This window comes from Hypomesus transpacificus, chromosome 17 (genome assembly GCF_021917145.1).
Source record: "Hypomesus transpacificus isolate Combined female chromosome 17, fHypTra1, whole genome shotgun sequence".
NCBI lineage: Eukaryota > Metazoa > Chordata > Actinopteri > Osmeriformes > Osmeridae > Hypomesus > Hypomesus transpacificus.
The window spans coordinates 16,305,632-16,331,269 of record NC_061076.1 but is presented as its reverse complement, the minus strand read 5'-3'; the positions used below and the strand labels follow the sequence as shown (position 1 = coordinate 16,331,269).

Below are 25,638 nucleotides of genomic sequence, written 5' to 3'. Positions count from 1 at the left end.
GATGGCAGAGGCCTAACTGTCAAGGTGCCACAGCCTACAACACACTACACACACACACACACACACTTCTTTCCATTTTTACTCTAATTCTATATTCTCTCTCTCTCCCTCTCTCAAAGACCCCGTAGGTACTCGAACACAAGGCAAGCTACACAAACTTGTAGGATCTCATCTCACATTAGTCAGGATATGTAACCCCCCCCCCCCCCCCCACACACACACACTTCTGTATAATTACCTCAAGAACATACTTCCAAATTCTCTCCTGTCCCTCTCTCTCCCTCTCCATTGTAATTGTTTCTCACTATTATATTTCTCTAGTATTATGACCTTCCTTCATTTTCTCAGATGTATCACATTAACCCCGCCCTCATTCTCCCACTCTCCAAATCCCAGGATTTCAAGCCGGAGAGAAACCAAGCTTTCCCGTCATCCCAGCCCGATGGAGCAGAGACCTCCGCCTTTCAGAGCGACCTCTGACCCCGAGGAGGGTGGGGAATGCTCCAGTTTGGGGGGGGTGGGGAGGGCTGGAGGGCAGGCCGGGCCAGGGGTGAGGGGCAGCACACAATGTGACTGTTCAAAAGGGCCAGCGGCATTACCCGGCGGGGGGATGGGCTGTACCTCACTTCAAAACAGGCTTGCAGGAGGGGGGGGGGCACCATCTCACTATGCAATCACACCAACTGCTCAATCATCTCGCCAACTGCTCATTTTCACTGATTTCATGAGGCCACGTATATGAGCAAAAAGGTCATTTAAACATTTTGTATTTCCACAAAGAATGTGTATATGGTCGTTTTGGACGTATCAAAAGGAAATATATGTTTAAATGAGTGCCTAAGTAACTTATAATAGTAGTATCGAAAGCGATTAATTAACATCTCAACACCTGAACTAGCTTGCGTGAGAACGACAGAACTACTTTAACTGTGGAATTTAATGGCAGCTGATTTGTCGTTATTCCAGTTTACATTGTTCCCATTACTCTCGTGATATTGCCAAACCAGTTCCACAATTCACGTATAATTCCATGGTAAATGCACACAAGCACGTGGTGCTTGGTGAAGGCTGCGGTGCACAGCCTAAACAAGTTCGTTTTTCACTGCAGCAGTCAACAATGTTCGTCCGCCATGGCCTGCACGACTCTGCCTAAAAGCTGGGATGGTCGTTTCAGCTGGGTGGGTGCTATAGAAAGAGGAACCTTAACATGACGCACAACAACAACTCTGGAGCCCCTGTTGAAGTGGGGCGAGGGACAGGCATCCACTCTGGGTCAAAGTTGACGCTTAGCTCCACCGTGATCCACGCGCAACGAGAAGATGGCAGCCTGAACGGTTTCCATTTTGTTGTGCGCAGCAACAGCGAATGCAATCTACGTGATGTGTGCAGTCTCGTGCAACTTCCAATAGTTGTCTTCTTCTTTTTTTTTTTTTTCAAACACTCAAATATATAAATTCTTAATAATTCAATGTTCAGAGCAATGCAGGAACATGATTGTATTGTGTACGCACATGAGCTGTACATCATCAGTGCGCGAGCTTTATTGATAATGGCCAACACTGAAGTTATCCCGCATGCAACACTATCTACATGGCGTGGGCCTATAGTTCTTAAAAGTCAACACACCCAAGTTTATTAAAGCCCAGTTATTTCGAACAGACCATGCACGCCCCCGCCCCCCCCCCCCCCCCCCCCCCCCCCAACAGCCTGACTCTACAGTGCAGCCTTTCCCATAATGAAGCTCTTTGAATCTTCTCCTGTCATGCCTCTCCAGTGAACGCCATTTTGTGCAGTCTATGGTCTGCATGATATGGGCGGCGTTTGAGAGGAATAGCCTAGTCAACTCAACTGTGGCCCAAAATGCCATGATTGCGCAAATGTATTGCTTTTAAACAGTAACAGTTTATTAACTTTGGCTGTATTACGCTGTTTTGTTATACTTGGGTACGAATCAGTTTAATCAGGTTGGTTAATAATAGGCTACAGCATGAAATTACCCCAAATCTTTCTGAACAGATAACGGAGGTCTGAAAGTTAAGAAACGTTTTAGATTTAAGAAGACAGTTTCAATCTTCGGTCACCTTTCATTGTAGATGTTGGCTACTACGTAAAAATGCTCAGTGTTTACATATAGGCCTAAATGTATTGATACTTAATTTTCTTTACGAAATATGCCTACTGTTGCATTTTCAAGTAGTTATAGCCTATACATCGAAAACCAAACTCGTCCAAGTACCAAAGACATTATATAGGCCTACGTGTTTTCTACAAGTAGCCAGGAATATTGTAGGTTATTTTTATTATTGACTTGTGTATTGCTGTAGTCGTTTGATAGGTTTTCGTTTCTACTGAGCAACACGAGATCACTGACATCCTCTTTTGAGGTTCAATAACAAACTGCAGAGTAGTCAAGCCGAATGCGAGCTGAGTAATCTCCTCATTAGCACAATAACCTGTCACTCAAATCAACAGAGCCTCTTGAAAACCACAAGCCACAAATTGACAGGCGTTAGAAACGGCTAGGCCCCTATTTTAAATTATCTTTAACATACATCCCTATTCCTTCATCTAGATACATTGGTTTAGTGTGAAGTGTAATGAGAAGCCTTCACCACGATACAGGAATGGTCAAATATGACCACGCTAACGTGTTGGGTTCGTCATTGGTATTACCAAGGTTATTAAACCTAGTTATTTATTAAACTAGTATTACTAGTTAACTATATTTATCTGAACTCAACAATACCTATTTACCATTTTCCACACACAGAGCGACGCATGGGGAGGGAGACGTGGTGGAGAGCACATTTACAGATGGGCTAATGTAGACTACGTTCGTTTTCGTGACGAATGTGTTGCAGGAGAAAAACAAAATAGCCTACATTACCTCTTATTTTCTTACCACAACATGCTTGTCAGTAAACACATGGGTCTACGTGTATGGCTAATGTAAGCTCCTTGTACTAGAGGAGGTTCATAAAGCCGGATTTTGGGGTTCGCTCACAGCAAATAACACAACCCTAAGGCTCTCCACCATGTGAGAGAGCAAGTAGGCAGCCATCTTTCTCTGACAACGCCCAATTACCACGATGAAACACAGAGGGCAGTTTATACCAGAACAAACCAGAAAACATCGGCGTGGATGCACATTATGCGTCATTACCTGACTACAATAAACTTAATGCAACAGTCTACCCCATCTCTCTGCATATTGTGTATACCACGCATCATTATGATGTTTGGGGGGGGGGGGGGGGGGTTGATTCTTACTACACAGCTGATTGTATCACGAATGTGGTTAGACAAAAGGTTGATTGTGCGACCACAGTGCAGTTTAACAGCTGACAACGCAAATGCACATTATAGCAAATTAAGCTAACATCTACAGTCCTCTATACATAGGGTTAGGGTTTCTACAATTTTGCCAAATGCAAGACGGATCGAATTTATCTCCGTGTCGCTTCCCTGTGTCCACTCGGTGGCTATCCTGGACACACCTCCCCCCAAAACCGCAGCTGCCGGAGTTGCTGTTCGGAGGAAACCCTGCCTTCATTCATAAAGTCAGTAAACGACTCCAGAGTACTACTACAGCATCGTGGCGGAGGCGGTTCTCTGCCGAGCTGCACCGCCCACCTACTGAAGAAAGGAAGGGGAGGGTGTGCGAGGAAAGGGAGAGAGCGATAGGGTAGAGCGGAGAGGGTATGTGCTAGGATCGAATGTGGGCCTATGCCATGGATGCATGCCTGAAGCACAGTGCGTTCCCCCCCCCCCCTCTCTCTCTCTCGCTCTCGTTGCAGTGAAAACGGATAGAGGCACATTTACCTACATATGCCCTTTACTTAGAATAGTGCCGTGCTGTTGCCTACATCGCAATATATACAGAGCAACAGAAGATTTGTTCCCTTTACTGGGGTGTTGCGCAAGAGCACCGAACAATGGAATTGTTTAAACCTAAAAACAATATGACGTAGCCTTTGCTGTTGACGTCCTCTGAGGACCGAGATTGAGAATGTTCATGTGTTAATAAAGGGCTACCCTAACCCGAACACATTTTCAGATACAACTGCCAATACCATAATGCTGCTAAAATAAAATGCCAAGCCACATACACACGTTTTGATCATGTGTGTCCGTTTACATCCGAGCATGGACGTGGCGTAGGCTCACTTCTGATGTAGCTAGAGCTATCTCACACTGCTACACAAGAAGCCTACCTAGGTTATCTGAACACGGTTTATACAGTTTTGTTGATGTGAGCTGCATGAATAAACTTTGAAGAAAATTGAAATGTTTGAACAATTAGGTTTTGGGCCACGCATTGTTAAAACAATCATTTAAAATCAAGCTTGCATGCAAACCACTTTTACTAGAACAATTCTAAATCTAATCCAGTACGCTACCCTTTTCACAACCAGAATTGTTTTCAAACAATTCAATTATTTACATTTCAACAAAGGTTAATAGAGCTGAAATGATCATTAATCAGGTAAAACCGCAGGACTTTTAGAATAAATAATTCGTTTCAAACGTGCACTACGACCTCTGTGTCAAACTGACAGGCCGAATCTTACGGTGGCCTTGAAGTGCAAACCACACCCCCTAATATGAGTGCTTGCATGCAAACCACTTTTACTAGAACAATTCTAAATCTAATTCACTACGCTACCCTTTTCACAACCAGAATTGTTTTCAAACAATTCAATTATTTACATTTCAACAAAGGTTAATAGAGCTGAAATGATCATTAATCAGGTAAAACCGCAGGACTTTTAGAATAAATAATTAGTTTCAAACGTGCACTACGACCTCTGCGTCAAACTCACAGGCCGAATCTTACGGTGGCCCTGAAGTGCAAACCACACCCCCTAATATGAGTACATCCCCCAAATGAAAACACTCCCCCCCAATATGAGTCACCTCCCCCCAAAACAAAAACGCGCTCCCCCAAATGGAAAACAACATTACATTAACTCAAAAACACATTACATTAACTCTGAACGGAAAGGGTAGGTACTACACTTTAGCGCTGATTGGATGCAGTAGGCTAACTAACAAGAAATATGAAATTGATCGACAGAAGTACAAAATGCAATAGCCTGGCAGAGTTACGTGCACCACAACATTTGTTTGGCTATCGAAGAATGTAGCAAATAGTGGCTACTTACGCAAAAGTATTTCGTCTTAAATGTAAAAATCGATAGCCAAACAACTATCCTGGTCCACGTCACTCTGTCATTTCATTCTTCTGTAGTGGACTATTAGTTTTTTCTTCTGAAAAGTCCTGCTTCCTTCAACTGCGTTTTTAGCGTGCGCATAGGCTACTTATATTGTGAAACGTTAACAGCAGATCTAAGATTGTTTCATAGGAATGACCCTGATTAAAATAAAGAGTAGTGTATTGACTCTGAATTGTAAACATTAATGTTTCCTCTTTCCTTCCAATCAAAACGATTAATTTCATGATAATGACAGAGTTACGTGGACTAGTTGTTTGGCTATCGATGTTTACGTTTAACACACAATTTATGCTTTTGCATACGTAGCCTATGCTACATGCTTTGATACCCAAATAAATGTCCTGGTGCACGTAACTCTATCAGGCTATTGCATTTTGTACTTCTGTCGAACAATTTCTAATTTCTTGTTAGTTAGCCTACTGCATCCAATCAGCGCTAAATTGTAGTACCTACCCTTTCCGTTCAGAGTTAATGTAATGTGTTTTTGAGTTAATGTAATGTCGTTTTCCATGTGGGGGAGCGCGTTGTTGAGTGGGGGGGAGGTGAACAAGTACTCCGATTTGGGGGGAGTTGACTCGTATTGGGGGGGAGTATTTTCATTTGGGGGATGTACTTATATTAGGGGGTGTCATTTGCACTTCAGGGCCACCGTAGAATCTGAATGTGAATCATTTCTAAACTAAATTAACAAAACACAAATAGTTATCTTTGTAAAATGAATGAATAACACAAAAACTTTATTAAAACATTTAACATTTTTGATCTCAACCCTGAGGAAAAAGTTGTCTAGGAATAGGCTAATGAACGTGATATCATTCTTTCAGCATAAGCTTAACATCCTATATTGAACTAAATTGTTAGTTTAAACAATTCTTTGTTTTACTGTATTACAAGAAAATAGTTCCATATGTGACCTAAATAAAATAAAAAGGTATGCCAAAATCTTCAAATTGCTTGAAAATCAACCATAGCACTATTTGAAATAAAGATTAACTATAATATTTGATGGAAATGTTATTATTTTCAAATGTGTATGTAAACTTAAATGAAAAAACTAAGTGTATGAAAAATAATGTTCAGTTTTATTTACATTTTAGAATATAAATAAAGCCAATTTGAGTAATCTGATCTCATTAACCATAAAATTGTATGACATAAGCAGGGATAATTAATTAAACTGTTACTGAATTACTATTGCCTTTATATGCAAAGAAACACTTTTGTACTTGTTCACTTGTTAAATAATGATTTGGTATAGGTGACATCTCTGTGTCCTATATTCCTTTTGTATTTGTAAGGACCTTGAACCAAGTGGATCATTTAAAAGTATAATCTACCTCGGATAATCATTAACTACAATAAACTCAACACTCACCAGTTACAGATAACTAATCTGATTTCAAAACAGAATCAGTTTATAGCCTAAAAAATACTACCCCCCCCCCTCCAGAATGACAGAGAATGCATTTCTGCACTCTTGATTTACCTACAAACACAACAATCAACTCCAGCCTCAGACGCGACAGGGACTGTTTGAGCTTCTTGGTCTTCTGTTACAAAAACAAGATGGGGGGCGGTGAGGCGAAGGGGGCGCGGTGGTTCCTCCCTCAAGGGATGACGTCAGTCCTGACTTTGTTTTGAATCAATGAGCCCGAGGTTCTATAGAAGGGCCATAACGTGGGGGTCGCTCTGAGAACAGCCCCACCCTCCTGGCCACAGCCCCCCCCCCTCCTCCTCCCTCTGTTTCCTTCCACACGTGTGCAGCTTCAAAAGCAGCCCTGAAAGCCAAGGCTCCGGCCCCACACTGTGGGTGAGGAGCCTCAGAATGGAGTTTCAAAAGTCTCGTATCACAACAGAAGTTTGCCTACCTTGTGGAGGGGGTGTTTACGTTGGTGCAACAGTGGAGTACAAACGTGACGAGGGGAAACCGATTTGACTGTAGGCAGGGGACCTAATGTTTTACATTCCTTATCTAAAAAGGAATTATGCACCCAAAAACTTGGATTATCAGCAAAAAAAGAATTGAAATTAATGAATGCATTGTGTGGTTTTGAGTGAATTTCCATAAAGACTAAGTACAATGCAGTGATTGTTAAGTGAATCAAAAAAATAGACAGAAGCCACTTTCATTCCCAGTAAACTTCATGATCATATTTTGATCATTTGAATTGAAACCTTCATCTTACATTCAGCAGCTAACATCAACCAACGGTCAATGTTTCAGTTGATTTTAACTCCTGAGATTGGATTAGATTCAACTTTATTGTCATTACACAAGTACAAGTACAAGGCAACTCCTCAGATACGAATGGAAATAATACAAATGTCAATTAAAAAAATCTGACAGACATCAATCCTTCACGGTCATACAGGAAACGGACAGTTGTGACCGTGACGACGAAACCTGCCCTACTTCCTCTTTCCGACACAATGATCATTTGAATAACCCTTCCAAAACTCAAGACGCCCAACAACATGCCCAACCATTATCTCACAAGACCACGTTCCACCCTCTTCACACACCCCGCCCCCTCCACACACCCCACCCCCCTGTTCCACCCCCTCCACACACCCCACCCCCCTGTTCCACCCCCTCCACACACCCCACCCCCCTGTTCAGTATGCTGAGATCTGTCATATTCGAAAATAACTGTTTGCACTAACATCTTGAAATAGCCTCAGAAACTATTAATTCGGAAGATTGTGCCCACTGGCTTAACAAACCATCCTAGGGATGGATCTCCTCCTCACACACCTCCATGTTGTGTGTGAGGTGGCACACACACACACACACACTCAAAGGGGTATGATGGAGTGTGTGTGTGTGTGTGTGTGTGTGTGTGTGTGTGTGTGAGGGAAGTATGGCCCACTCGGGGGCTGGGGGAGGGGGCAGAGAAGGCTCCGTTAGAGAGTGTATGCAGGGGGATAGCATGGCCATACCAGCACATGCCTGTTTGGCAAACATGTGACCTGCAGACTCCATTTTAACTGTTTCAGAGTCAGAGAAGGAGAGAAAGGGGAGAGAGATAGTGAGATAGAGAGAGAGAGAGAGAGAGAGAGAGAGAGAGAGAGCGAGAGAGGGGAGCAAGAGGGAGAAAGCGAGAGAGAAAACCAGATCAATTAAAAATAGAAATAGAGTTGTGAAAGACAACAGAATGCAGAGGGGTGGGTTGAAATGGTGAAACTGGTTAGAAAGTAAGGACAACCAGTAGCTAATGCTTCATCAATACGCCTCCAATCTCCACTTTGACTATGTCTACCCGAAAGTACAACATTTCAAATAGGCATTGTATTAGAGCTTCTAATTTAGGTTCCAATAAAGCTAAATTAAATCTTTTGGATCTAAATACAATAGATATAATCTGCTGGTCAATTACTGAGTCAGCTGGTGGCTTTAGTCATTCAAAAAAAGTTTATAATTTCATACAGTAAAAAATAGTTGTGTTCATTATTACAGTTACACTTAATACACTACACAACCACAATATCAGTTTAAATCTGTGGGGACATTTAAGAAATAATATCAATAAATTACAGCAATGCTGCAAACTCAATCTTTGAGATTCAAGCTATAAACCCATCCTTTAGGATTCAAGCTACATCTGAAATCAATTCAACGTACGTCCCATTTTGACTCGGATTTGAAACGAACAAAACATCAATTTCAGAAATCGTCAAATCGAAACCCTTCAAATGAACCGTTTGGAAAACAAGAACAAAAACAAATATAACTGCAAGCAGTAATGGCGGATTCCTCCAAACATTGCGAATTATTGAAAAATGTATATTCTTGACAAATTGGAACTGTATAGAAAAATCTATGCTGCAGAATTACCAATGGGATACCAAATCTGAAATATAATACCATCAAGATCCACAAGGGCCTATATTTTAACCCAAGGAGTGAAGGGAGGGGGCTTGGTTAGCCTATCCATTCCAGAAAGCCTTTGTGCTTTAGGGCGTGGAATGTAGCGCCACCTATGGGTAATGGTGGGACAGTTGTGGTGTGGTAATTACCCTTGGTCTATACTTTCAAAAAAGCTTGACCAGAGCATACCCCCCGTTCTCAGGGTACCGAGCTTCAGCTCAGTCATGATGCTGGGATGAATGTAGGCCTATATGTAGAGACCGGGGAGACAGACACACCGGCCAGCTGCCCTGATGGGTCCGTGGTAGATCATTAATGCGGGTTGTATCCTACAACGCTCGTGGCCTCCGAGTAGGACATACTGCTGCTGATAGATCAAGACGTTTGGTGGTGGACACATTATTGGACGAGAGTGACATTGTCTGCCTTCAAGAAACCTGGATGGCCAAGCAAGATCTGGACAAATTGAACTCCCTACACAAGAACTTTCATGGTGCTGGAGAGTCCACTACCGATCTCAGCATGAGAATGGTTTGTGGGAGGATAGCTGGTGGTGTAGCTATACTGTGGAACATAAAATATGACCCAACGGTAAAGGTGGTGTGGCTTAACGTTGACTGGGCTATTGGGTTGGAGTTTAATCACAATGAAAATAAATTTACTATTGTAAATGTGTACACACCATATGAATCCTATGACCATGAGGATGAATTTCAGAACAGGTTAGCTTTTATTCAGTCCTTCATAGAGGACAATAGTTCATGTTGTGTCTGTCATGGGTGATTTTAATGCTGACATGTCAGATAAGTGTTTATTCGCACAACATCTGCAGCAGTTCTGTAATGAAACTAAATTAATTATATAAAGCGTTATTGCCTGATACAAGTTTTACCTATATAAGTGAAACGTGGCACACAACTTCCTGGCTAGACCATATTGTAACCACAGCCGATGCTCATGACTCACTGGAAAGTATAGAGATGTGTTATGGGCTGGCCACCACTGATCACATACCAGTTGCTATGCTGCTAAATGTTGAGAGTGTACCCTTGTTGCTGGCCCCCCAAAAAAACTGGACTGGTCAAAATTGACCAAAGAGGTTATGCACAGATATTCTCTATTAACTGACAGCTTACATAGTGATGTTGCATTTTCTAGGGAAGCTCTGTGCCATGTATGATGATATTGTCAAATGTCTTTATGCTTCCAGTGAACCTTTTATTAATCACAAGAGTAAGGTCCCTAACGCACGGCCTGTCTGGAATGAGTTTGTGTCTGAGCAACATGCTGCTGCTAGAGAAGCCTTTAGAGTCTGGTCAGAGGCAGGCAGACCCAGACAGAGAGTGCTGCTTGATAACAAAAACCTCACAAATGCTAGATTTAAATATGCACTCGTTTCATTAAGAGAAATGAAAACACAATGAGAGCAGACTCGCTGGCCAGAAAGATGCAGAATAACAATCTTACTGACTTCTGGAAGGAGGTCAAGATCATAAATAATAACAGAACTCCCCTCCCTTCTGATATCAAAGGGGTTAGTTGTCCAGAGAAGATTGCTGATCTATGGCATGAGCACTACAGTAAACTATTTAATTGTGTTCAAAGTAACACAGTGAGAATTGATAATCAATATAAAGGTATCTCTGCAGACTTGATAGTTAGATCAGTAGATATTTATGATGCCATCCACATGCTAGACAACAACAAAGCTTGTGGTATGGATTCCATTTCTGCAGAGCATCTAAAAAATGCCAGTTATAGACTCAGTCCATTTCTAGCCATGTGTCTCACTGGAATTATGGTTCATGGTGTTCTACCGAACTCTATTATGTCAGTACTGTTAGTGCCTGTTGTTAAAGATAAGGCTGGTAAACTGAACAGCATAGACAACTGTAGCGCCTCTCTAGTTTGGTGGATTTGTAATGAGAGGTGGCTAACCTGAGTTCGTTAGTAATTGTTACTAACTTAAACCAATTTAACATATGAAAAAAACAATACAACCAACTGTTAAACAAAAACAGGAAAGATTTACTTCAGACAAAAAATCAGTTCTTCAGTTATTGGTTCAACATTTACATGACATCGTAATGCACATGGACACACAATACAAACTAGCCGGCAATGCTAACTACACGAATACCTTAATTCAGTACAGTTCTACGGTGCAGGCCTGAGTGTAGCTCGTGTGCGTTGTAGCCGTAAACAAAATGGCTGTTTCGCCAGGATGGCACAAAATAACAAGGAGCTGGTACCTCGGATCAGCAGTGCGGTAGCACACGCACTGCGGCAGAAGGGCGGCAGCAGGTGAAGGAGAGACCGACCAAATACTCTCGTGGATTTACGAGACGAACCAACTCAGGAAGAAGACTGAGGACGACGACAATCCCGACCTCCACCGGCTCCAACCTGGCACTCGCTGTCGCTAGTCTGGCGGCAAAGCCCGTGCTTAATCCAAAACCGCCAACAGCCAAACTCCTCTTTCTGGGTTATTGTTGTTGGTTGAGATATTCACCCAACAATATAAACATAACACCACTAATGATAATATAAAATCTTCACTCTTGGTATTTTACCGTACGCTACAATTTTCTTCTCCCTCCAACTCCTCCGCTCGCTCTGTCTTTTTCTACTCCAACCTCATCTACCCCAACTTCCCGTGTTACCCTGCCCTTTGACCTCAAACCGGATTGGCTTAACATCATAATCAAAATTAAAGCAACAACATAGATTCACAAAACATTCATCTTACTCTCTTCATATTTGTAACCGGTACATTTTAACATGCGTTTTTTAAACAACAGATATACATTTCCAAATGCTGTATTCAGTAAAACATGAACAATATGCATTTCTCATCAAATCAAAATCATACTCTCAGACCTTAAAGTCTATTTATTAAACTATGAACTTAAGTATTATGTATTCAAACTTTTATATTTATGTAATAGGATTGTTTCAACAGAAATGTTTACCACCCGGGCTACACAACTATCGACCCATTGCATTGGCCAGTATCTTGTCTAAAGTGTTTGAGAGAATTATTTGATTGAAATTGGAAATGTATATTCTGACTGCAGAAAATCAGTTTGGTTTTAAAAGAAAACATGGTACTGATCTCTGTATCTATGCTCTGAAGGAGATTGTCTCAGGTACACAAGTCTTAATTCATCTGTATTTTTATGCTTTATTGATGCTTACAAAGCTTTCGATCGAATTTGTCATGAAAAACTGTTTATGAAGCTAATAGCGAGAGGTGTCCCTAAACCTCTTGTGAGGATTTTGGTGTTCTGGTATGCCAATCAAACTTTTCATGTTAAATGGGACAATGTTGTATCAGCTCCTTTCCATGTTGGTAACGGAGTTCGACAAGGAGGAATTTGATTTCCCTTTTTGTTTAATATGGATTTGGACGACTTATCAAGCCAGCTGATTAAGACAAATACAGGCTGTCTTGTTGGTGAATCTATTGTCAATCATCTGATGTACGCAAATGATCTGGTTCCACTCAGCCTGTTGCAACAGATGCTATGGGTGTGCTCTCAGTATGGCTTAGATCATGATATAAAATATAATGCAAAGAAAAGCCACATAATGATAGTCAGAAGTAATCAGGACAGGAAATTAACCTTCCCTACCTTTTATTTATCTGGCAGTCCCCTTGGTGTTTGTGAGGAAATAAAATATCTGGGCCATGTCATTTCTGATGATTGGACAGATGACAACGATATGTATCAACAGCGCTGTCAAATATATTCTCAGGCCAGTATGTTATTAAGGACGTTTTCTATGTGCTCAGATTCAGTTAAATGTTCCCTGTTTAGAACCTACATAACACCATTGTACACTGCTCATTTGTGGTCTATGTACAGGAAAAGGAGTATACAGATACTGAAAGTAGCCTACAATGATGCTTTTAGATTGCTACTTAATGTGCCAAGGTGGCATAGTGCTAGTCAGTTGTTTGTGTCTAAGCACGTACCAACCTGTAAGGCAATCCTGAGACAACTGATGTATGGTTTCAATGATGCTTTTAGATTGCTACTTAATGTGCCTAGGTGGCATAGTGCTGGTCAGTTGTTTCTGTCTAAGCACAAACCAACCTGTAAGGCACTCCTGAGACAACTGATGTATGGTTTAATGTGTCGACTGGACAAGTCTGAAAACTGAATAGTAGAGGCTCTGGTCAACCCTCTAAAGAGCTGCTATCGATTACTTGGAACTTAAGACTACATTGGCACAAAAGTCTTCATACTTTTTATGCACTGTATTATCTGTGTTTTATGTTTTTGTTTTACTCTCTTTTTTATAGCTCTGTGTCTGTTATTTTATGTGGAACTTGGCGTCTGAAATAAAGATTTATATATATATATAAATACATATATATATATATATATATATCAATGTTTCAGGATTTGTATAACTTTTTACCATTGCATACAAAATCGGAAATGCAATACCAAAAAGATCAGCTTTTGTTAAGAGATCCAAGATTACAAGATCCACAAGGCCTTTGCTAGAAACTAAGGAATGAGTGGGGGCTTGGTCAGCCCACACTCTCCTGAAATGTTGCGTGTGCGTCTTGCCAAGCCCGCGCGTGTGTAAGTTAAGGCTGAGGGTGTGAGGATGTGGAGCACGCGCGGGCAGGAGGAGGGGAGACATTCATTGGAAATTTGGCTAGAAATTAGCCAAGCAAGCATGTTTCAAATATTCACCAAAAATCGACCTTTGATCTTACAGTCAACTTTTTCACAGATTTGTGTTATAAACATTCTCAAGAGTCTTCATATGAACTTGTGATTGAATCAGAGTATTAGTTTTTGACTGGCTGATGTGTAAAGCATTATTTTAGCGTTAGCGATAAGTTCAATTTGCTTTATATCAATCTTTTTTGGAGATATGAAGTTGCCTTTGCACACGGTAACATGTTGTAGTGTCTTCCATCGATATACCAAGTTTCGTGTTGATATCTCAAAGATTTGCTGAGACATGACTTCACATCCTGTTTGGCGGCTTTTCTGATGAATTTGATTGGCTGTACCGGACAAACGGTTGTGAGGATCAAAATTCTTTTCGATAACTTTTGTGAGACTTGGTCTGAAGATCATCTCTGGTAACTTTGAAGAAGATATGACAAAAATTGTAGGAGGAGTAGGCTTTCAAAGGTTTTTCATAAAACCGGAAATAGCGGAAAATCTATATAACCGGAAATTGACGCCATGGGGTGCGTTGAACTCGGCTTGATCCAGGGAATCCAATGGTGCCTCATTTTTGAAAATCGGTCATACGGTTCAAAAGTTGCGTGTGTAAACACAAGTCCAACTTTGACCCGTTGGTGGCGCTGGAGTGGTCTAATGGGAGACATGAAACTTGGTGTAGGTATAGAATCAACTGTCCTTAATGAGTGTGCAAAATTTCACAAAAAGTTGTCGAAGGGTTCTAGGGGCTGCCATTGACTTCCATGGAACAAGAATAATAATAATAATAAAACTAACAATAACAATAGGTTTCCTCCTGACGGAGGAATCCTAAAAATGCTGTTAACAGTCTGTCAATCGGCAGGACAAACCAGAAAGCCAGCGTGATGTGGACGTTCTGCTTCGAGCTACAGCAACAACCCCTAGCTCGTCTTCTGAAGGATCCTGGGAGCGTCGTTAATCTGCTGCATGTGCCCTGACGCTCACTGACACGGTATCGCAGCCCCTTCCTCTCGCTAGGCTACACCAGAGTCCACAAACCTTCCTTGTCGGCTGCTGTTTGTTTCGGGAGGATCAGCACAGTGAAATCAGATGATGAAAAGGGGATTTTGACGCTGAAGACATCTGAACAAGGTTAAAAAATATATATAGTGAAAAAAAGAAAAAGAGAGAGAGAAAGGCGCAGGAATGGGCTATATTCCGTTCGTTTGAAGCTACACTCACACATCTCCACCCAAGCGTGTAAAATATGTGTTAGTGCCTTTCTGCTTTTCTTCCAAGTAATTGGTAAGACTGCGGAAAGGAGAAGGCTGTAGGATGAACTAGCCATTCTGACTGGAAAGATTGAAACACGCCCATGTGGGCAGGTGAGCAGCGAGCGGGCAGTCGACAGTGGTGGGGCTCGGCCACTAGAGCCGTCATGGACTCCAGACACACATGTTCTCTGCTCCGAGGTCGTCTGGTGACAAACCCAAAGTGGTGGCCCTGTCGCGGCGCTGAGGAACAGCAACACACGGGCCACATCACCCGCAGCACCGCAGCAGCAACATGGCCTGGTGCCTTCCTCTCTTCTCATTGGTGGACGGGACAGGAAGTATGAAATCTGGCACAAAATGTCCGCCCACGTCACGCAGGATGGTGCAGGTTTGCGAGGCCATTACGTGTCAAGTGTTCCGTCTTAAAGAGCGTTCACTTTGGCACATATTGTGCAGGACAGACTAAGAAAATCTGCAAGTATGGACTGATATTTGAGTGGTTCAGCTGAATTGTGGTTGTTAACACAACATCTGGGCACTGGAGCCTGAAAATGAAAAGGTTATGTCTAAAAAACAAGAGCATGTCTAAGACAAAGTCAAAAGTTGTCATTTTCGGTCTTTCTGCCTCATTACAGACATTTTAATATCACGAAGAGACGCTTAATATAGCATCTTCACTGCTCTTTACACCTGCTGCTGAAACCTAAATTTAACTTCATTAAAACGTCCTCCACAGTGTGTTCCGAAACTAGAGATTTACAACTATGCACAGTATACGCCTTTAAAACCTAAATAGATTTATGTCCTTCTTCTCAACGCCTGCTCCATATTAATTACAACTATATCAAAAGGAATCACAGAGAACAAAACCGTCTAAGTTTAATAGAAAAGGCAAGAGAAGACTACAGCTAAATGGAGGCGTAGATTTTCTGACCCGAGGCAAGAAGGCAGGACCCGAGGCACGAAAGCAGGACCCGAGGCACGAAGGCAGGACCCGAGGCACGAAGGCAGGACCCGAGGCAGAAAGGCAGGACCAAAGGATCACAAACGCCTTGGATGGCCTCCGCACTGACTCGAGATGAAACTTCTCAATCTCCTAATGCACTTGCTGGATGTTTGAAGGCTACGTGCCCGAACTCGAAGAGTTCAACTTACAGCTGACGACCCTGATAAAATGTAACAACATAACAACTTTGTCCGCTTCCATGTCATTATGGTGTTCAAAGCTCTGTGGAGCACAGTCTTCCAAAGCTCAAATGCAGCACACGCAAGTGCGCCAGTCTGTTTCAAATGTATTACAAGAGAAACAGAAATGCCCTTCATGGAAAGCAAAAGAGAAGGGAGGCAGCACCCAGTATCTAAAATGGGACAAAGCGGCTTTCAGCCACGATACAATCTACACTTCAAACAGCCCGAGCGTGCTAGATTCAGCATTTTCCTGCAGGATTCTCCCAACTGATGTGGCGCCTCTCCTGATAGGTTGGTTCACAAGGCACACAGAGGGGGTCAGAGGTCATAGGACAAGGGGCGCGAGCCCCCCCCCCCCCCCCAAGACAAACAAATTCCTCTTCGAGAGAAGCACCGTTTTCAAGGAACAGTGTCATAGGTAAACAACAGCAGGCATGGCTGACATAGGGGCAGATAAAATAGGTATTCAGTAACGACAGTGAAGATACTTCTTTCCTGAAAATACCTTCTCTGCACGAAAGGAGACTGTACTGGTTACATCACATTTTCGATTTAACACAGGTTGTCATTCACAACTCAACATCCTCACAACCTCTCCCCAGCCAGGTCAGATCCTACTGATATAACTAATTCAGTGACACAATGCACTGAGTCTTGCATGAAAACATGGGAAAGGCTTGATCTCTCTCTCTTGATCTCTTCTGACAAAATGTCTTTAAAAATCAAAAGACAGTCCCTACCACGCCTGGTGATGGGAACAAATACAATTCCTAATGAATCACAGCTAACAATAACAGAACGCCAGCCAGAGAGCAAAGTTCAGAGGAACCAGGATCTCTCTCCCTCGCCTGAGACGCTCTCCCCAGGAGGGCGAGGATCTCCTGGGCAAGCCGGTCCTCAGAGACGCTCCTGGGTGACTTGTCCTGGAAACACTGGGGTGGAAGTGGATGAAACACACTGCCTTGCGCGCACACACACACACACACACGCATGAATGTGAGCATCCACACACACACACACTTCGAGGAAAGCTTCAAGATGGAGGGGGCCCCTTCCGCCTTCCGTCCACATAGGCACTAGTCTACCCTGCCCCCCCCCCCCGATCTTTGTTTCCGAGTCACAATTCCTCAAGTGCTCGACAGTAGGGTTACAGTAGCTTCTCCACACAAGCGTGGTCTGTGTGTGTTCGTAAGTGGGGAAGGGGTTCACGTTTACGTGCTGCTAGGTACACCCCCGACACAGACACACAGACAGAGGAATCCATTTGATCGTGTGTCGATTGCAGATCTCTCCCCCCCCCCCCCCCCCCCCCCACCTCCATATAGGTTGACTCATTCAATAGCATACCAGAGCCTTGCCACCCCTCCCCCCCTCACACTTCCCACCTCCCTCTCCCTCCCTCTCCCTCCCTCTCCCTCCCTCTCCCTCCCTCTCCACCCTTGTCCTCTTCCAGGTGGGACATGTTGCAGTTCCCTCTGCTTGTTGCCCAGTGGCCATGGCTGGTGTGTGTGTGAGCCTTCTCTAGTGTGTGTGTGTGTGTGTGTGTGTTTGTGCGTCAGCGTGTGGGCACAGGGACAGGATTTGGTGGCGGTCGTGGCTAGTCAACTGGCTAGCACGGGGCTGAGAGCGACCGAGCCCCTGTATTAGCAGGACAGATGGTTCGAACCAGAGAGAGGGGGAAGACGGCCCTCTCGCAAAGGGGATGGGGGGGGTTCTTAAAGAGACGGCACACATTTAACACGACTATCCACCTTAACGTGGACCACCTTTCTCAAGGAAAAGCTGCCTTCCCTGCTTCTCTCCCCTCCCTCTCCCCTCTCCCCTCTCTTTCCCATCTTTCTCATACTCTCTTGAGTATCTATTTCAGATCTTCCTACAACAACAACAACAGACCACTCCTCTCCTTCCGTCTTCCTGCTTCTCCACCGAGCCACAACCCCCCACGTCTCCCGTCGTCTCCCCTCGACGAGCCTGCGAGGAGCTGCTTCCAATCCGGGCGCCCCTGCCTGCCATCCATCCCTCCCTCCGCGCTCTTCCTCCTCCCGGACCTCCACATGGGAGGAAACGGCGGCAGGTGACCGAACGAGCACGTGGGCATGCCGTTTGGTGACTCCTGTGATCCCCCGGACTCTGATATCCCCCTTTCTGATAGCCGTGTGCAGCGTGACGTGTGCTTGACGTCATCTTACCCAGAACATAAACCACCACCCCCTCCTCCTCCTCCCCCTCCTCCCCGCAGTGAGCGTGCGAACGGTTGGGTGCAAAAGAGAGAGAGAGACAGAGAGAGAGACAGAGCAAATGTGAGAGAGAAAGCCATCAAGAGTGAAACAAGTGAGAGGGAAAGCAGGGGAAAGAGAGGAGAAAGAGCCAGCGGAGGAAACGAGCGAGACAAGGAAAGGGAGAGAGAGAGAGCGAGGAAGAGGAGAGAGAACAAGGGAAAGGAAAGAGAGACAGAGAGAGGAGAGAGGAAAAGCGAGGGAGAGGAAAGAGACAGAGAGAAGAGCGAGCGAGGAGAAGACGGGCGACTTCTCGCGTGCTGCAGCGTCAACCGCCTCTCGAAACGGCACACAGGTGCTCCAGCCAGCTGATTGGTCGCACCCCCTCTCTCCCTCCGCCCCCTCCCCCGCCCTCCCCTTGCCTTTGGTAGTACAACAATTGTGAGGGGAAGGAACAGCCAGCATGCTGTACCCTTCTCTCTGCCTCTGACAGCTATTCTATACCACCCATGTTTACCCAACAGAGAATGGTTTGACACAATCAGATCCAGGGCTTTCAAATCAGTCTCTCAACAGTGCTGTCGAGCAGTTACAACGCAGGAAGTTATTTTCAAAGATGGCACACAAAACTCGTTGGACTGCATTTGTGACTCAGGAACCAAACAGATAGCACTGGGTGAGGTTTCGAGGTTTTCTATTTCGCTTGATGGGAAACGCGTTACTAACGTTTATGTGAATCATCTTGGAATTTTGTATTTTTTTTTGAGAGGGAGGTGGGGGAGGGTGGGGTTGCAAGTCAGAACCACACAACCAATTCACTTCAAACCATTCCTGTCCTTTTCTCCACACTCCTGCGGCATGCACTGCGTTTGGTCGAACCGTTCCGAGAACGAAGAAAAAGAACCCAGACCCAAATCTGGAAACTGTGTTACATAAGATGACAGCATAACCCGAGGGCAGTTTCATTTGAAGAGAGCAACAGCGAGGGAATGACAATGGTAAATGGGAGATAAGAGGAGGTCATTACAGAACGGTTTTACAAAACAAACAATTATTGTACCGAACGTTCCTGGGAGGTGCAGAGGGAAGACTTTCTCCACCACCCTGCTAACACCGCCCAGCTACCACCGCCCTGCTTGCACCGCCCTGCAAACAAGATGCCACCTAAACACAGATGTGGCGTCAACAGGTATAAATCCGGGCCACCACTACTGCTCTGTCACAACAGACACAACCCGTCAGACCTCCATTGCGTAGCTTCTCTGGAGGCAGTGTTGTACATTTGGTCATTTAAAAAAAATAGATATATATGATGGACGAAGGCTCCTTTCAAACACCTGGCGTTAAGGAGGTGGCGTTAAGGAGGTGGCGTTAAGGTGGTGGCGTTAAGGAGGTGGCGTTAAGGAGGTGGCGTTAAGGAGGTGGCGTTAAGGAGGTGGCGTTAAGGAGGTGGCGTTAAGGAGGTGGCGTTAAGGAGGTGGCGTTAGTTTAAAGCTCTGTTTTAGAAGTACCCAGAGGCCCAAACGTTAGGCTCTCACTGCATGCTAACATTCCTCACTGCTCTGCTCTCGTACCCTTTGTGGCTCCACTGAACTTGGACAAACCCTTCAGAAATATCCGGTGCCGAACAACGTCGCACCGATGCATTTTTGGTCCGACAGTTGAATGCGTATTCTCCGGTGAGGACCCATGCTTCTCGAAGCACAACAATGCACACACTTTTCTTCCAAAAGCAACACGCCTTTTGCTGCCAGGAGGCATCAGACACAATCTTTGAGGAGTCACAAGAGCACATTCAGAGCCTTTTCACTGTCCGTGACAACGCCAATCTTTCCAAGAGTCTACACCCCACCCCCCTGTAGTACATACATTTCTCCTTTGCACTGTATGTTATGTAAGAAGGCAGGAAGGGTTAGCACGAAGGGGGAGGGGGGGGGGGGGGGGGGGGCACAGTCGGACTCCCTCTGAAGGACCTTCCCCTTTCACCATCCCACCTCTCTCCCCCACTCTCACACACTGTCTGTCCCTCTCCCCCCCCCTCACACACACACAAACATGGATTCCCCGAATTCTATTCTTTTTTTCCCCCCACAGGCCTCCTGACGTCTTACTACTTTTTCATACACTGTACAGTCCATAACACACTAAGAAACACACAGTAGCATATACACTGTATAGTCCATAATACACTAAGAAACACACAGTAGCATATACACTTATACAGAAAATGACTTAAATTGGAAACTGCTCATTTCAATTCATCAATTAACTGCAAATGAAACATCCACGTACATTTTAATACATTAGTCATCATAATCCACAGCTAGCTAGCATTGCTTATCAACACAATTCACGTGGATGTGTAATAACGGAGCCAGAATAGGTTAAATTAACACAAACAAGTAAAAAGGGAATAAAATGGCAAGCTGTTATATGGAGGCCTCAAAGCTGTGAGGTGCAGGAGTTAAAAACTTTGAACCGTTTTCTGATACCTTAATAATTTACTACTTTTTAATAAACTATTTTCGTGAAACTCTAAGTCTCGGCTTCAAATAAAAAACAACGATGTCCAAATACTGGGCATGTAATTTCGTTTACACCGGCCTAGGACGAGGCACACATTTTGGCTAATTTTTTCAAAAAAAATGTATTGCCCTTCAAATCTCTAATGACAACCAGAGAAATCTAAATGACTATTATTGATTACAACCATTAAACTAATATAAAGCTTTATTTCTGTATATAAATGCACAATGGACTGAACTCTTACTGCGATCAGGATGTATCCACGGCCATTTTGTGTTGGTCATAGGTTGTTGACTGAAACGTTAACTTTGAACCTAAAATCCTAAAGCTTGCAATATGGTTTTGCCTGATCGGTAATGGAAAGATACTGGGGCAGGAAGTTTCGTCTCACTGTGAGGCGACCGTTCTTAAACGGTGAGTAAAACACTGAAAAAATAGCCTGCCCTTCTAGAGGCTCGCCATTTCTTCCCCAGTCGAGTGACGTTGGATGACTTCTCTATGTAGGGCCGACCACGTGTTGTGTTCCAGCCAAGGCACAGCTCTCGAGCAACAATGAAATATATTATGGAAAGTATTATTCACGTTTGTATTCTTAATTCTTACACGCTATGTAGGTCGTCAGCAGGACTTTCTCACTTACTACACAACTATTGAGTTGTTATGTTTTACATAAACCGAATCATGGTTGTTAAACCTATCCCAAATCAATGTAACAGCTTAATTATGAGCATTAATTGATTTGGATTTGCAATATGTCCATAGACCATAACTAACGAGAAATGCCATTGAACTTGATGAATGCAACCCCTCTTTCGCAGAGCGCATACAACAACTAGGGCCTTTTTTCGTAATGTGTATTTGGAGCAATTAAAAAGGTGTACAATGATTGAACATGTTTAATGTTAGAAAAAAATTAACCATGGAATATCGAATGTGACATGAAGGTGAAAAACGACTCTAAAACAGGTATACTTATTTATTTTATATGAATGATATAGGCTACTCCTGAACACGTGTTTAATGAATCTATATAGTTAAAAAAATGTTTGTTTTACTTTGCCAACTGCATAGGCTAGGTTATAACTGTAATTGAAAGGTCGTGGCCAATGATTGATGTTTTAACTAGAAGAATGCTGTATTATTGCATTTTAAACGAGGTCAACTGCGAAAGAGGGAGGGGCGCGCAAAGTCACCATTTTGTTTCAGCTTTTAATTCCAAGTGCCCATGCCTGATTTTCTTTAACATGCCGGCTTCAATAAATTGATTTTAAAATAAGGAAAGATTATATCCATTACTAATCACTGCAATAGGCTGTGGTATGTTTAAAAGGTCTCCAAACCAAATACAAGATAGACCTCTTTTATATCATACCCAATTGACCCAAGGTTCAATTATAGCCTCAACTGCTCTGTCTTGACAATTCAGCTCTCCGAAATGCAAGAACATTTCCTAGAAAGGCCTTTGCGTAGCTCTAACCCTATTTTGAGAGTAAAAACCTTCAAGTCAAAAGCTTCGGTCAAAAAATAAATATTGTCTACAAATTTTAAGACATTGTGTTCAATTGCCTAAAGATTTTGCTTAACTCAGGTTTCAGATCAGAGAGAGAATTGCGAAATTCAAGAGCAGCCAGGGCTGTAGGCCTACCCTACGGTGACACTAGAATCTATACTATACGTTCGTCAACCTCCATTTAAAGAAGCTAGCAGCCTATACGTAGCCCACGTCATTGATATTCAATTTCACATTTGCAAACGACAATATCACCATGCTCAGAAAGCAAGGAGCCAAAAATATGTTCAAATTTTAACGAGACCTATATATATATATAAATAAATAAGGTACATCTACAGCAGTAGGCTACACTTCAGTAGCCTACACAGAAAAGCCTATTGCTTTGTAGGACACTTGTAGGCCTCTGGCAGGACGTTGGAAAGCTCAATAGACATTTGCTGTATTACGAAAACGTTGCAACCTTTCGTCACAAAGGTCTGAATGAATGAATGTCCAAGATAAGAATTGGAAGAGTTGTTAACGCAACGAACGTATGCAGGCCTTGGCACAAACTACTACAATGACTACGCTATACAAGCTTCATAGTCCAGTATGACATACAATACATGCTTCAACATTTAAGGATTCACTAGATTTACAGCTCAACACAAGAGCTATAGGTGCACGTTGCAACTTGAATTACAAAATGTCTTCTTTTCAGAAAACTGAAGTCATACATTACGAGATGCAACAATTGAATTCTTATTGGGGGAAGGGTAGCGTTAAATACCTTAGCTTCTTAGGGACAGAGTGTTCGACCTCGATACGTTTTCCATGCAGCTCCACTTTACCTGAAAAATAAATGTTTATGTTGAAAACGATGAGGCCATGAAAACCTGCTCATTAGTCCACGCATGGTGTGGAAAACAATAGCCCTTCTCCTTTCTGAACATTTTTATTCTAAGCTATTTATGGTTTAGCCTTCGTACAAGCCTTTTTGAATTGTTTTTAATTATACGTGTTCATATCAAATGTAAGCTAAAAGAGATAATCAACACAACTAATAGGTAGAGAGATGTCAATGAAAAACGAAGAGCAAGAAGTGACACACTAGGCCCCCCCCAAAAAAAACGAATTCAACAATTCCAGTCAATAAACTAACAAGCTACTCGTTTCATTATTTTTCTAGCTAACATCAATTTCCAGGCTAAAATCGGACCACTAACTTGTGAGAAAATCAAACGTTTGATTGAAACGTGTAACTTTACAGTGTCGTTCATTGGAGTGTGCATTGTCAAACATAAACAGCTGAAGTTACACATTTTCTTGCCCTCAAGTTCTTAGTGATCTATTTCAGGCTTTACATATAAGCAGCATGGCGACCTTCGCGCAGTATACTACACGCATCACATGTTATACGTGTAGAAAATCATGAAAATGCACAGTATGAAATCAGTGCAGTTATGCTTTTAGAAATAAATGGGCATGTATTTAGGCCATGCATAAACTTCAGTGGGCAAATCAAATCATCCACTTGTTTACGTGAGACATTGGTTTTGATGTGTACTACCCATAGAAAGGCATTTTATATTGGCCATAGTGGTCAGCTAGCCAAAAGGGGGAGGGGTGCTATTCGATTCTATAGCTGTAGCCTACACAGAACCTAGTCATGCAAGGCACTACAGTGCATGGCTTCGGCAAGTACAATAGAAGCGTGTGCACATTAGGCTAAAATACACAGGCATCTGTCTGAAACATTAGGATACAAATTGAACCTTTCTTTTTCATTTATGCAGATCACCAAAATGCAGTATTTAGATGTATAGGCACCAACAGTTGAGGTAGCATTAAATGGGGTCTCTACATGGGAGTCCCCTCCACTGCAAAAGTTGAGTATATTGCTGTTAGGCGTAAGCTAAAGCACTTGATAAAGCTGTCGACTGACTGTATGGATCAAATAAAATACATTTCTAGTTGGCTGTCATTGAACCGAGCCGTCCCTAGAAAGTGTACACAATGAAACTGGGACTATGATGAGGAGGAAGTGGACATGTCCCCGCGCAATGGTGCCTAGGTGGCCTCCAGAACCGAACGTAATAACATAAAAGGTAAGACGTTGCTCGTTCTGCACGTTCAATTACTTACCAGAAAAGGTTTCAATAGCTTTCATGGCCCATTGGTCGTCCGGACAATCCACAAACGCGTAGCCAGTTTTCATGAGAAACTGCCCAGAGTATGGAATTTTGTTGTCATCAAAGGTTTTAACCAAATCCTCTGCAGTCACGTTTTCATTCAGATTTCCAATGTATAGCTTGTTCATGATGAAAATGTATAGTCCGCTAGTTGAAACGAAAAAATCAGCACAAAAACTTTTTCTTTTGTATTAAGCAACAATTACAGAAATCTCTATCTGCCCAGGACGATCACAGGTTCGGAACACTTGCAGATGTCCTACGGCAGTAAATGAAATGTATTTCTGAAAGTTCTAATAAAAGAAAAAAAAATGGCTAAACGTCAAAAGTGATGGCAAAAAAAAACGTAGTCTGATTAAGTCCAACACAGAAGTGGAAAAAGCTTGAATGCAGCAACCCAGGCAAATGTACCTCACCACTGTTGAGATGGATCAGTTGGAGTTAATTTGATGATGGCTGTGTGGTGGAATAGTGGTAAGTATGGCGGGATCGGGAGAACCTTTTTCCTCTGTGCCCCTCAACCTCGAGTTGTACCCTGCTCTGTCACAGATCCCTTCTGCCTCGCGATGGCACCGCCTCTAAACCGACTCGGAATTCACAAATTTTTTTTGTTTGCAAAGAGGAAACCACGTGGTACGTTGGAGTAGCAAGAGAAAGGGCCGGCCCCTCCTCGCAGAGTTGTTCACCAGATGAGTGTGCTGTGCGCGAGACGAGCCTCTCCGTGCTGTGCGCTGTACAGTACAGCGTGCCGCGTGCGTATAGGGGCTTCATGAAATACGTAGCCCACACATGCGCGAGTGTGTTTCTTGTGTGCCTTAGATCAGTCATCATGAAGACAAATTTCCTTCAAGACATAATCTATAGGATTTCATATGTGCATGTTTTTTTTGGAGGGGGGGGGGGGGGGTCGTTCACAACAGTCCAGGCCCGTTAATCTACCGCGGATTGTCCTAGCAAATATGGTATTAG

At 43.1% G+C, this 25,638-nt stretch overlaps 1 protein-coding gene across 2 annotated transcripts in view; it reads right to left on the bottom strand.

Moving 5' to 3' along the window:
• The window catches only part of igf2bp1 (insulin-like growth factor 2 mRNA binding protein 1), a 43,144-nt gene extending 17,883 nt beyond the window's left edge, over positions 1-25,261 (bottom strand). Inside the window, exons 1-2 of one of the 2 annotated variants that reach the window (XM_047038434.1) lie at positions 24,623-25,261; positions 23,268-23,328 (exon numbers count right to left, since the gene is read on the bottom strand). In XM_047038434.1, coding sequence (XP_046894390.1) covers positions 23,268-23,328; positions 24,623-24,797 — 236 coding nt within the window. In that variant the 5' untranslated portion in view covers positions 24,798-25,261. The remainder of the gene's footprint in view (positions 1-23,267; positions 23,329-24,622) is intronic. The other variant, XM_047038435.1, reaches the window with a different exon arrangement.
• Between the last annotated feature and the right edge of the window lie 377 nt (positions 25,262-25,638).